Source organism: Cheilinus undulatus, linkage group 14 (genome assembly GCF_018320785.1).
Source record: "Cheilinus undulatus linkage group 14, ASM1832078v1, whole genome shotgun sequence".
NCBI lineage: Eukaryota > Metazoa > Chordata > Actinopteri > Labriformes > Labridae > Cheilinus > Cheilinus undulatus.
Window position 1 is genome coordinate 9,635,017 of NC_054878.1, and position 14,621 is coordinate 9,649,637.

Sequence of the window (14,621 nt, forward strand, 5' to 3'; positions counted from 1 at the left end):
TTAATGTGAATGGTTTTGAGTTTGGTGGACTTTAACAATAATCTACAGGTAACACTAATATTTGATTAAAATAAAACAAAAAGCACTAAGACTGAGATATGAAGATGATACAGTGTACTGATGTTTCAAAGGTAGCATTGGCCCTGACATGAGTGGCAATCAGCCACTGTTTTGCCACTGTTTGACATGTTACTGAAATAATGTATGAGGTAGCACACTTATCCAACTCTATGTTAGCATACCTCTTCTTAAAATTGACACCTTAACTGTTTTTAATTGAGGTTTAGGGAGCAGTAAAATACTAGTGTCGCAGGATACCTTGTATTAGTGTTTTACTTACCTCAATGCACATTGTTGACCATTTTTCTAGGTTAAAATTGTATAAATTGCAATTAAACTGCAGGAAAATAAAAATTTCCAATGCTTTTTAATGAAAGCCTAAGAATCAGATGTCTGAGTACATTGTGTAGCTCAAAGAAATGTGATTGGCTCAGGGATATGGAGGTTGTTGCTTAGCAAAAAGTGAATTTAGAGGTCTAAAGACTTTTGTTTTTTTCTTGCTAATTTGCCATTTCTCCAATAATTGACAGTGAAGGAAATTAAATTAATTTCTTTGCTTAAACCTAATGTAGTCTACATAGGACCTTCAAATAAACTACAAATAGATTTTAAAACATGACTGTTCAAATGACTGACTGATCAACTGACTGCCTGGTTCACTGATTAGTGGACTGACTGACAGACGGACTGACTGTCTTACTGATAGATCAACTTACTGATGGACTGATAAATTGACTGGTCAACTGACTGACTGATTAGGTGGCTGACTGACGGTTTTACTGACTGACTGATCAGTAGACTGACTGACTGACTGAGCTACTAACTGATCGCTTGCTTCATTGACTGACTGACAGTTGGACTAATCAGTCGACTGATTAACTGAATGGCTGACTGATCTACTGACTGACCAATAGGCTGAATGACTGATCAACTAGCAGACCAATTGACCAATTGTCTGATTAGTCTATTGACTGCCTGTTCGACTGACTGAGTAACCGATGGTCTGACTGACTGACTGATTTACTGACTGATGGACCGACACACTCATTGGCTGTATGACTGACGGACTGTCTGATTAGTTGACTGACCGACTGACTGACAGACAGTTTGACTGACTGAGTGACTGTTGGATGGACTAATCAATTGACTTACTAACTAGCTTCCTGACTAGCTGACAAATCTACTGACTGACTGATCAACTGACTGATCAACTTACCAATTTTCAGATCAGTGGACTGACTAACTGAATGACTGACTCACTTCCTGTCCAACTGACTGATCGACTGACTGTCTGACTGACTGTCTGTCTGTCCAAATGACTGACTGTCTGAGTGACTGACTGACTGACTGACATATTGATCTTAAACTGGGTAATTGTGTTACAGCAGCCAGTTTATTAGCAAATAAAGCAACACAAGAATTAATACACCAAGTCTTGGTTCCTCCGATTTCTAACTCAGAATTGTGGATAAAAAATTTAAATGTTAACACAGTCCGCTCATTTAAAAATGCTGAGTTTAGATATAGCTGAGGCACAGAAATACAGTTAATGAGACAGGATACAGGAAATGGGCCGGGACATGATAGGCCGGGACAGGATGGTTTCAGGGAGAACGGGCATGGATTTGGATCGGGCTTGATTGTTTGGGCTGAGCTAAGCTCCAGTACACGGTAATGAACTAGCATGATAATCCAGTTCTGTGCTGTTTGAGCATCTTTTAACAAATCTGTGCTAGAACTGCTTCATCAGCAAACGTTTGCATGTCATAACTTTACTGGGTCACTGCAGCTGAAACATCACCAAACTGTTACAACATAAGTAGACCAGCTTGGTAAACCATTATTAAACCAACAGTATTTTCACATCTGCTTTCCCAAAACTGTCCAAAACCTGACATTCCTACAGTTCTGGTCAAATTCAGTCCTACAGAATTTATTTTGATTACCACAAATGTAGAAGAAACACGAGGAACATGTTCTAGTTGTTTAGTGGGGCAGGTTATGATGTTAGTGGGTGTTCACAGATGTAATTACCTTTGGCCTGTCCCGCCAAGACAAAGTGGCTCCAGCTGTCACGGTTCAAGACGTGTATTTAAAGGGATAAAGTTCTGCCAATTACGAGCCCTAATACCCCTGAGCAGGACCTTGTAATTTTGGTGAGCGATAGGAGGCTAGGAGCCAAGATAGATGATTTAGTAATCCACGTTACAGAGCGGGGCAGAGATTAACAGCTGGCCATCTGCCTCCTGTTCAGACCACGGGACAACAGAGATGCCTTCATAATGGACCAGAATAGATAAATCAAATGATGAAGTCAGCATCACCCAGTCCTAATAGTGATGTTTAAGATCTTAAAAAAACTCTATCAGACATCAGAGTCCTGGGCTTCATGTTGGTAGTGATATGTGGCATCCTGGTGAATGCATAGTGGGCTGATAAATGAGGAGAAAGTGATTGTAAATAGTGGATATAATCTCGATCCTCATCACACGACCTGGGTTAATCTGGCTGTTGGTGCTGGTTGGAGATATTCCAGACTCGAGCAGATTGAGGATGACAGTTTGTGGTCGTCTCTGCTCCTGCGAGTGGGATTATCTATTTTCATTTATGATCGCCCTGCTGGAGTCCCCCACCCACACGATAGCGGCCTTTTCGTATGGATGGGTCCCACTGTGCTGAAGGTTACACACATGCATTATGGGCACATAATAAGATGCCAGTGGATTCTTTTATAATCAGATCAAAACTATAAACATCTTTGTTGGAGATGAAGAGAAATCTCACTATCCCAGACACCTGAGACACTTTTGCTGTTAAAGGACAAATTTTAATTCTTTTCCAGGCCATGTTTTCACATAGTTTGGGCCCTAAATGTAACCTTACAAAACCCACACACACTCTTTATGTTTAAACCCATGAACGATCCCTGAACGCTTTACCAAAGCTTGTAATTTTAACCAGAAGAAACACTTTAACAGATTTTCTCTCTCATTATGTGAAACTCACCCATGAAACCAAAATGTCAGTTTACAGTGTGATAAATACAGCTTATGGAGTGCAGTTTTTATCAAACAGAGTCCTCAGTTCCAATCAAGAAGTAAGCAGCAGCGATGAAGAGAGCAGAGCAGCACATCTGGTCTCTATTCGACCTTATAGGCATCACCCTTTCAGGGGTCGTGGGGTTGGCAAAAGGATGATGGATTGGGCAGTCGATGGCAGAGAATAATCCTGGCCTATCACAAGTGCATCACAGTAGATTATCAAAGGGGCAGCAACCAGGAGCAGCTCACTCCTCCTTATGTAGCGGTCTTTGGCCAGAGATATACTTGCTTTTTCTCCTTGCATTCAGGTATGTGGTAAACTTGTATAGCAGATGCATACACCTGTTTCTGTGTTTCTCACTGGTGAATCAATCTTGCAGAGCTCCCATCTGAACCATTTGGGCCCGGTTAGAAAGTGACAGACCAATCAGTGACGAGAGGCAGTAATTTCTGGCACGGTGGAGTCGTGATGTATGCAGGCAGCACCAAGAGGCTGGTGCAATTATGGCAGAAGACATTAGTGTGGATGCTGCTAAAGCGCCAGTTTTATCAGAACTTGATGACATTTCTTCATTAAAGAAAGAACAAATAACAGCATTGAGTTGTCTTCTTCTTAAAAAACGACAAAAGTCATGTACTGACACGTCTACAGTTGCCATGGTTCGCATGTACCTCTGAGATCCTTTCTGTAAAGTTGTCAGACACTCAGAATAATAATATGGACCTAAAAAGGGCAGAAACAAACCACAGATGAACACCTAAAGCATTTATGCTTGAGCTGCTGGCATGCTTAGTATCTTAAAAATATTTTGTTTTTTTCATTTTATCTTCCTGGTAATATCTCAGAGTCATATGTTAAGGAATTTTGTTTTTCAGGGTGACAGTCACTGCCATGTGCAGCATGGACCTGAGCCGCTTTCCTCTTGATACACAGACATGCTCTTTGGAGATTGAGAGCTGTAAGTGACCTTTCTTTCTTTGCTCTCTAGTTTTCAGTCAGCTGTTATCTCATGATTTTTCTGCCTACTTTAGAAAGTCCTGCCACGGGTAAAAATGCACAGGTAAATTCCTCCTGATGTTCTGTTTTCCATGGCTTTTAATAAATGCTTTATTGAGGTTAAGTAGTTAGATATTCATCTAGAAAAATAGTTTTCCAGCTACTTAGCTGATTCTTTTTGTCTCTCCAGATGCGTACACAGACGATGACCTGATGCTGTACTGGAAAGAAGGAAACCGATCACTCAACACAGATGAGAGGATTTCTCTCTCTCAGTTTCTGATTCAGGAGTTTCACACCACCACCAAGCTGGCCTTCTACAGCAGCACAGGTACACAGAGATAAACATATCTGTCTTTTTATTTCTCTCTGCAGCTGTCTTACAGCTTTGTCTCTTTGTCTCCAGGCTGGTACAACCGTCTGTACATCACCTTCACTCTGCGCCGCCACATCTTCTTCTTCCTCCTGCAGACGTATTTCCCCGCCACCCTCATGGTCATGCTGTCCTGGGTGTCATTCTGGATCGACCGCAGGGCCGTTCCTGCCAGAGTACCACTAGGTGAGACGGCTGAACCTTAGTTAGCTAAACAGTGCCATGATTAGTTCTGTAGTTGAAGGTTTACATGTTAGAATAGGAGCGTTTTCCTTTCCCAAACTGGCGGTCTACTGTGGGATGTTTTCATAAATTCTCTTGGGATTTCTTACTGACTTTACAACCCAAATTCCCAAAAAGGTGGGACACTGTGTAAAATGTAAAGAAAAACAGAATGCAGTGATTGTTAAATCTCATAACCATTTTGTATTTAACCATAGAAAATACCAGATGTTGAAACTTTCATGAAAAATAATTGCTCACTTTGAGTTTGATGGCAGCAAATTGTCTCAAAAAAGTAGGGACAGGGTCATTTTTACCATTGTGTAGCATCCCCTCTTCTTTTGACAACAGTCTGTAAAAGTCTGGGATGTGAGGAGACCAGTTGTTGGAGTTTTGGGAGAGGGATGTTGTCCTATTCTTGTCTGATATAGAATTCTAGCTGCTCAACAGTCCTGGGTCATCTTTACAGGGTTTTTCCAATTATAATGAATCAGTTTTTTTTAATTTGTGAAACTATTGGACTGCAGGCAGGCTGGTTCTGCACTCAGACTCTTCTACTGTGAGGCCATGCTATTGTGATGGATGTGTTATGTGGTTCAGCATTGTCTTGCTGAAATATGCGAGGCCTTCCCTGAAAGGGACATTGCCTAGAGGAGATTATGTTGCTTTAAAACCTCTGAATAAATAGTGTCTTTCCAGATGTGTAAGCTGCCCACACCATAGATACTAATGCAAACCCATACCATCAGAGATGCAGGCTTTTGAACTGTGTGCTTATAACAAGCTGGATGGTCCCTCTCCTCTTAAGTCTTTAGGACACGTTGTCTGTAGTTTCAAATATTGATTAATCTGACCACAGAACAGTTTTCCATTTTGCCTCAGTCCATTTTAAATGAACTTTGGCACAGAAAAGACTGCTGTGTTTCTGGATCATGTTCACATAAGGCTTCTTCTTTGATTGATCCAGCTTTAACTTGCATAATTGGCATGGCCAATTGTGTTGACAGACAGTGATTTCTGGAAGTGTTCCTAAGCCCATGCAGTGATTTCCAATACAGAAGCATGCCTGTTTTTGCTGCTTGAGGACTTAAACATTCACAAGTATCCAGTACTAACCTTCGCCCCATACCCTGATTACAGAGATTTCTCCAGATTCTCTGAATCTTTTGATATTCAAAATCTTTACAATTCTACATTGAGAAACATTTTCCAGATATGATTCCACAATTTTTAGATGCAGTTTTTTTGTAGATTGGTGATCCTCTGCCCATCTTTACTTCTGAGAGACTCTGTCTCTCTAAAATGCTCCTTTTATACCCAGTCATGTTACTGACCTGTTGCCAATTAACCCAGTTGGTTGCAAAATGTACCTCCACCTGTTTGTCATTAGTACCATCTACTTTCCAGACATCTGTTTCCCTGCCCCTACTTATTTGAGATGTGTGTCTGCCATCAAATTTGGAATTAGCTAATCTTTTTCATGAAATGTTAAATTGTCTTAGTGTAAACTTTTGATATGTTGTTCGTGTTATATTTTAAGTAAAAGATTGGTTTTAGATATGCAAATTAATGTTTTTCTTTACATTTCATACAGTGTCCCAACTTTTTTGGAATTAGGGTTGTATATTTGGGACTTTCTTACTTAAATTGATTTGGTCTTATTGACATGTAGCTGATTGGAACATTTCTATGAATTCATTGAATGAACTGATCAAGTTTTAGGCTCATGATGGATGGCAGACTTCGCTGTAAGCTCAGTTAGTGGCATCCATATACAGAGGCCATGGTCTACAACAGAGCTATTCAACTACAAATTCAGCTGGGCCAAATTTTAAAATCAAGAAATGTAGCTGGGCCAGACATGTTCAGCGCCCAGTAAGCAGCTGGTAATTTCCAATCTTAAAACCAATACAGATCAATTTGATCAAAAATATACACTTTTTATTTATAGTCTACCTTTAATTTGGGAACATGACAAAAGCACATCAAAAAGTGCATAAAACACAACAGAGCTGTATTTGAACATAACCTGAGGAGGTAGAAATGTTTTTTTCACTTGAATAAAAATAAAATAGAATGAAAAAATAAAATGAAATTCTGTAAATAATAATTTTGGTCACATCTTACACAGGAATATCTTAAAATACATAAAAACTAGTACAGTTGTAGCTACAGTTAAAAAGGATTTGTTTTATTCTAAGTTTTTAGGGCTACTTCTGTCAGCATTGCTAGCCATGCTTCAAAAATACGCAGTGCAGTGTAGGTAGACTGTTGCTAGACTATGTGAAGTGTGGCATTTATGGTCTGAAATACTGTCAGAATTCATGAAAACTTGTGAAACAGGTTGCCTTCTGCATCTCTGTCATGACCACAGGCTGGGCCACTTGGGGGTTGGTTCTGGGCCGCATGTGGCCCCCAGGCCTCTAATTGAATAGGCCTGGTCTACAATATGCTGGTCACAGCATTGATTCTGATCCCAGCACTGAACACTGTCATCTTCCCCTGATCTTTATCCCCATATTTCCCTGTCTCTCTCTAGCTGTCCCATTAAAAGAGGCTAAAGGTCTTAACGATTATATTAAAAAGCGTATCAAAAAAATACAAGGAGAAATGCAACAGTGTTAGCTCATCTGCCCAGATGTTTATTTGGCATTTGGCCCCTCCACAGCTCCAGGCAACCCACGGCTCATTTTACTTAATGGTTAACTGGTTGACCAGAGTCTGGAGAAAAGTGCACAACACAATGTTTTTCTCACATGTCTGCTGTTGATTTTTACTTTGTACTAGTATGCCGTTTGTGAAATCTCATGGTTGAGATGTTTTGGTTTTCTGCTTCTTGTTGAGGTACAGCAGTGCTAACATCTAGTACAGTACCCTCTTATGATGAGCTATTGTTTCATTCTGGCCTCAGTACTCTTCATGTTACATCAGTTTAAAATCATTTTTGAGGATTTCTAATGAATTGTCATGCTGTAACATTGTTTTATCATATCAGCACTACAGTTTGACAAATCAATGTGTGCTTTCATTATTCTAACAAAGAAACATCATGGGGAAAATCTCAAAAATGAGACTTATTTCTGAATTTTCTGTGTTTCAGGTATAACCACGGTGCTCACCATGTCCACCATCATCACAGGAGTGAACGCCTCCATGCCTAGAGTCTCCTACATCAAAGCTGTGGACATTTACCTCTGGGTCAGCTTCGTCTTTGTCTTTTTGTCTGTGATAGAGTACGCTGCTGTCAACTATCTGTCCACGCTGCAGGAACGCAAGGAGAGGAAGCTCAGAGAGAGGGTCAGTGGCGCTTATCTCTGTGGTTGAAATTCTCAGATAAATGTTAAATGAATCATTGTTTGAAAGCAACATTTACAGTGTGTCTATCAAGTATTCAAAACCCCTTAATTCTTTTCAGTTTTGTTACATTGTACCCTGATGCTACAGCCATTTTAATTCCTTTTTATTTTAATTAATCTACACTCAGTACCCCATAATGATAAAGTGAAAACAGAAATTTAGACATTTTTGCAAATTATTCAGAAGAAAAAACTGAAATATCACATTGAGATGAGTATTCAGACACTCTGCAAAAACTTGGAATTTAGCTCAGGTTCCTCCCATTTCTCTTGATCATTGCTGAGTTGTACTACACCTTGATTGGAGTCCATCTGTGGTAAATGAAATTAATTGGACATGATTTGGAAAGGCACACACCTCTCTATTTAAGGCCTCACAGCTGACAGTGTAAGTGCATTTTGAGAAAATATTCTACATGAAAACCAATCAGGCTTCCATGTGTTTTGCACTGAGGAGAGGTTTCCGTCTTGCCACTGCCATAAAGCCCAGACGGAGGAGGAGGGCTGCAGTGATGGCTGACCTCCTAGAACTTTGTCACATCTCCACACAGGATCTCTGGAGCTCAGTCAGAGTTACCATCAGGTTCTTGATCACCTCTCTTGCTAAGGCTCTTCTCCCCTGATTATTCAGTTTGGCCAGATGACCAGCTGTCTGAAGAGTCCTGGTTGTGCCAAACTTATTCCATTTGGGAACTAGAAAAACACTCAGAGAGCGCAGGCCTCCGCCATTAGCCCTATCTCCCAATAGTGAAGAATCCTTAAAAAAATTCCTGGATCCGTCCCCATGTGCCCCCAACCACGGCATTCACCAATTACTCCCTCCCCGGTAGGGTGGAAACACAGTGAGGCAAAGCATTGGCTTTGCTACAGGTGAACTGTCATGGTGAAGGCATTGCCTGCTGGTGCCAACAGATGCACATACAGTCTCACCCATGGTCTCACTGGATGACTGGAAGTCATGGCAGAGGGTGAATATTCCTCTATTCCTCCTAGCATTGTGAGTATTCTCTCTACAATTCTCTGTCTTTCTCTCTGTGACGCTCCGACTCGTCTCCTCGACCGGGCGTGTGTATTTCAAACTCTATAAACTCCAAAACTTTGAATGGAAACAGCCAAAATGCTGCTGGGATTGAAGTTACTCATGTCCGCCATCTCCTGGTGTAAAGTGGTAACAGCGCAGAGCTCTGCCATTAGCACTATCTCCCAATAGTACAGAATCCTTAAAAAATTCCTGGATGCAGACGGTGATCTGGATCACTCCCAAAATATAATCAGTTCTTCCTTATGCCATTTCTGACATTTCCTGAAAATTTCATCAAAATCTGTCCAGAACTTTTTGAGTTATGTGGCTAACAAACAAACGAACAAACACACCCAATCACATAACCTTCTTGGCAGAGGTAATTATGGAGGAAAGAAGATTCTCTGTTCTGATGGAACTAAGATTGAACTGTTGGCCTCAATTCTAAATGTTATGTGAGAAGAAAACCAGGCGTGGCTTATCACCTGCCCAGTACCACCCCAACAGTGAAGCATGGTAGTGGCAGCATCTTGCTATGGGGTTGTTTTTCAACAGCAGGGACTGGGAGACTGGTCAGGATTTAGGGAAAGCTGAATGGAGCAAATTACAGAGATATCCTCAATAAAAAACCTGTTCCACAGATCTAATGATCTCAGACTGGGCTGAAGGTTCACCTTCCAACATGATAATGACCCTAAGCACACAGACAGGACGACACAGGTGTGGCTTACAGACAACTCTGTGAATGTCCTAGAGTGGCCCAGCTAGAGCCCTGACTTGAACCCTGTCAAACATCATTATAGAGATCTGAAAATGTCCGTCCACTGACTGTCCCCGTCCAACCTGATTAAACTTGAAAGGATTTACAAAGTAGGATGGCAGAAAATTCCCCAATCCAGGTGTGCAACGATTGTTGGGTCATATTAAAAAAGACTGGAGGCTGTAATTGCCATAAATGGTGCTTCAACTAAGTACTGAGTAAAGAGTCTGAATACTTATGTCAATGTGATATTTGCAAAAAAAGGAAAAATTCTGTTTTTACTTTGTCATTGTGGTTTTAAGTGTTGATTAAAAAGAGAAACTGTGGAATTAAGTGATTTTAGTTTAATTTAGTTTATTAGTTTATTTGACAGGGGTCATGCAAAACACAACTGTTAAGCCAAAGTTATCTATAAAGCTAATTTAAATCTGTGGTCCCTGGGCAGGAAGATATAAAAGAATATGCTATATAGCATCAGGCTGCAACATAGCAAAATTGAAAAAAGTGAGTAAACAATGCATTAACACGGATTTAGATCCATTTTGGGCATTCAAATGCCAGTTGAAGACGGTTTAATCTCAGCCTGCATGCCAAGGTGGTGTGGGATGCCTTAATTCAGACTGGTTTGGTTGTGCAGATGCAACACATAATGGCATGCATTAAAGACCTGACATGATCCACTAATAAAGAAGAAGCATGGCTTTATTTATGTCCGTCCAGGCTCGCTTGCAGTGACGGGGATTGCGGTTCTTAGTAGAGATCTGGATAGTTTATCTGAGCTGAGTAATTAAAGCTGGTCTTTTGACTCCTAAGCAGCCTTACATTTGGTACCATTTTGCCTTTTTATATATTAAAACAACAAAAAAAGTTAAAAGAGAAACCGGCTCTCAAACAGGAGCTGGCTCCTGTTGTTCAGAACTGTGTTGTAAGCGAAAAGTACGTCATAACTCCTTTGTCATTTTGAACCAAGTTGTTGTTTCAGTTTAACCAGTACCATACAAGGCTTATTTGCCAAATAGTATATCATCCTGTCCTTTAAATGTATGATTATAACACGAAGGGGGAAAAGCTGCCAAAGAGGCACCAATAGCAGCTTAGCTCATTGTTATTCCCAATTAGCTAAGATGCTATACCAAGCCACAGAACCAAGGCACAGTAAGAGAGCCACAGAAATTATATAGAGGCTATTATTTTCTTAAGAGTTGTGCAATTGTTCTCTGTTATCAGGCTATTGATGAAAACTGTTATGAAGAGTCTGGATGGATGTTTGAACGTGCATTCATTTATCCAAATGGCGAAAAAGCAAAGTCAGTGCTAAATGTTTAAATAGTCTGTTCTCTCCCTGCAGCTACCATGCACATGCGGTTTGGCTCATCCTGGCATGATGTCAGCCAGCTACAGTGAGGTGGACGCCAACACTACAGGAAACTACGGCATGCCAGAGGAGAACGGCGTGAAACGGGAGAGGATGCTGGTGCAGATGGCGATGGAGAGCGACCAGATCACTGGCCACGTGGGCACCAGCGCCTACAGCAACGTCTGGATCGACACTCACGTCATAGACAAATATTCCAGAGTCCTTTTTCCTGGATCATACATCCTCTTCAACATCATCTACTGGTCCATCTACTCCTAACACAGACTCCTGAGGTTCAATAAGCTCTGAACACTTGGTGGTAAAGTGTCAAAGTCTGCCTCCAGACTCGTCAGTGAATACCAGACACTCTCAGAGAAGGCTGGAGATTTGAGCACTGAACTTCTGGATTTTATCTCCTAAGATATGAAGGAAATGGAGCTGTCCATCATGAAAAAACTGCTCAGAAATAGACTTTTTTGAATGCCAGAAACAGTTGGATTCATGCTCAATACATCAGACTCCAGATTCCCCAGAGGACCAACTAGAAGAGTCTCAGTGGATTAAACAAAGCTGAAACTTTCATCAGCCAGTAAAACACAACAATTACCCTCTGTGGCTTCAGCATGGGGCTGTTTTTGTACTTTGATGTGAACTTAAATGATGTCAAACACATGCTAGGAAGCAGCTATGGCTGTAAACTTCTGAATTTTAAAGTTTCTAATGTGTTTGTCAGGGATCAGGGCTTGGTAAACTTTATTCAAGGGCTTGAATGAGATTGTAGGCCGAGCTTCAGTTTTTTTAACGTTGGTTTTACTGTCTCTGTTAAATCCGAGGGCTCTATTTCAGGCCATAACCAAACTACATTTATTTTAAATAAGGGTTTTATGATGACAGTGATCCGACCTCTGCATCAGTACCACTGAGCATGTGACTGCTGGTAGAAAAAGTTTTATTAAAAAGAGGAAGTGGAGATTCAACTCAAAAGATCTCACAGAAACGTGCGATCAAACGAATTTGAAAAAGAATTTCTAAAATTACCTAAAAAACAAAAAATTTAAAAGCAACCCCCCCTGAAATTTAAAAAAAAAATCCCCAAAATTACCAATACACTTCCCAAAGGTACACAAAAAATGCATTAATATATCCAAACTCTCCCAAACATCCAAAAAATGTCCCAAAGTCCATGAAAATATTCAAACTTTCACTTTGCAAAACTTCCAATGAAACTCAGTTAAACCAAAAAATCTATGAAAACTAGTAAATTTGCTAGTTATCTTCCCAAAAATAACCAGGAAACTTTCTAAAAGATTAATTGCAAATTCTCTCATTTCTTTCCAAGTCAATTACTTAATTTTCAGTGGACACTTGACAATATGAAAAATGCTCATAGTTGGATCTTAGGAGGTTAAGCTACTTATGTGTCCCCAAAGAAGAGAAAAATTCAGACAAACATGAAGAAAAGAGATGAAGGTAGAAACGTCTGCAGGCCTGGATGAGTGGTGTGGCACAGCGCTGCAGTTGTGTGACATCTGTGGTTTAGTTATCATGGTTCAGCACATTTAACTTTGATCTTACCTGTTTTCTTCTGCTGATGTCCATCCAGCCTTGCTTATTTTACTGTTAAATACATCATACATACACTGAACAGCTCTTCATGTGGCTTTTTAAAAGTCGTAGGTCACCTAGGCCTATATTCCACACAAGTAAAAAATGCTTCTTCAGGTGACATCAAGGAGACTACACCCACACATTGACCAGTGGTTTCCAGCGTCTGAGGTCTGGGACCCCCTGGAGGGTTGTCAGAAATCTCATGGGGGGCCCAAGGCTTGGTCTGCTTTGAGGTTTTCAACATTAGATTTTCAAATATTCAGTAAAATCATGATAAAACACTTAGCCATTTATAAAATGGAACATTTAGTCTATACTTGTGGATTCTTTGTGGAACATTTTAGAGCTTCAGGATACGTTTACATCAGTCAGTGATCTGAACCACCTGAAACAAATGCAGAGATTGAGAATATAAGGGGATTCAAGCTTTTAGACCAGTTGGGACATTTTTGAAAGTCATGTGAAATTTAAGTGCATCAGCAGAATCTACAGTCACAGGTCGTTCTTATTCTGAGATATAAAATAAAATATGGCATGATAATGTGCTGTACACAGACGCTGAATTTACGCACATGGTGAATCTATGAAAAGATTTCCCGTTCATGTTTTACAGCTGCGTTTTTAAGAGTGGCACCTGAACCATTTTATTGAAGAGTTTTCTCCTTTTTGTGGCTCAGTCTTTGTGTTATGAAGATTTTGGTAATATTAACACATAGTTAATGTTCATTATGCAGTATAGCAGGTGCTGTCAATAATGCTTTTTTTTTCTCTGTGAGTAACATCTTCAGGTTTTCATAGTAAAAGTCACAAAACGATCAATAAAACTTTATTAGCGTGCAAGAATTTTCACTTCACTCTCATTCATGATGTTTTTTCTACTTTCACATCTCCATCTTGTTACTCTTCTACATCTCCATAAAATAAATCATCTTTGAACTCATTTGTCTGTGAAGAAATCTTGATTCAGATGTTAGTGTGATGGTTTTTGGTTGACCTTTGAATACAAAGGGACAACATAATTTGGGAGAATGGATTTGGCTTCTGAGCTTTAGGTCATCAGGACTGTTAGAGTAAACTGAGACTGAGAAGACCAAAGTCTCTCTCTCTCTCTCTCTCTCTCTGTAGATAAGAGACCAGAAAACAATTTTTAAAAGCATCCTTCTGTTGCATATTACCCACAGGTCTGGCTCCGGGTGATTGCCCTGATTTCCCACTTCTGGATAAAAATGTGGTTTGGGCACCTTAACAGGATGACTCCTGAGCACCTCCCTGTGGAGCTCTTCCAGGCATGCTCAACTGGAAGAAGACCTCGGGGTGACCTAAACTTTCTGGAAGGATTATATATCCCACCTGGCCTGGGAACACCTCAGAATCCATCAGGAGGAGCTGGAAAATGTCCATGGGGAGAAAGATATCTGGGCTGACTTTCTTAGCCTGCTGCCACAGCGACCTGGTCCCAGATATGCAAAAGGAGATGGATGGAAGAAACTAGAACACTATGCAAGTGCACTCAAACTGAGCTGCACTCTCAATTTGTTATTCTAGTCACAGACCCTGCACTTTAAGTTTTAAATAATACTAGATAGTTTTAAAAGTGCACAGCATTTCATCAGACAAACATAAAATAAATGCAGAACCAAGGTTTTAAAATGTCCTTTGAATATATTAATACCCTATACTACCAAAAGTATTCACTCACCCATCCAAATAATTGAAGTCAGGTGTTCCAGTCACTTCCATGGCCACAGGTGTATAAAATCAAGCACCTAGGTATGCAGACTGTTTCTACAAACATTTGTAAAAGAATGGGTCGCTCTCAGGAGCTC

The 14,621-nt window shown here is 40.3% G+C and overlaps 1 protein-coding gene across 1 annotated transcript in view; it reads left to right on the forward strand.

The window, feature by feature from the left end:
* LOC121521498 (gamma-aminobutyric acid receptor subunit rho-1-like) overlaps positions 1–13,650 on the forward strand; it is a 32,627-nt gene extending 18,977 nt beyond the window's left edge. Inside the window, exons 6-10 of the mRNA XM_041805532.1 lie at positions 3,978–4,060; positions 4,289–4,429; positions 4,505–4,657; positions 7,794–7,990; positions 11,179–13,650. Of these exons, the coding sequence (XP_041661466.1) occupies positions 3,978–4,060; positions 4,289–4,429; positions 4,505–4,657; positions 7,794–7,990; positions 11,179–11,466 (862 nt within the window). The 3' untranslated portion in view covers positions 11,467–13,650. The remainder of the gene's footprint in view (positions 1–3,977; positions 4,061–4,288; positions 4,430–4,504; positions 4,658–7,793; positions 7,991–11,178) is intronic.
* Positions 13,651–14,621: the final 971 nt, after the last annotated feature.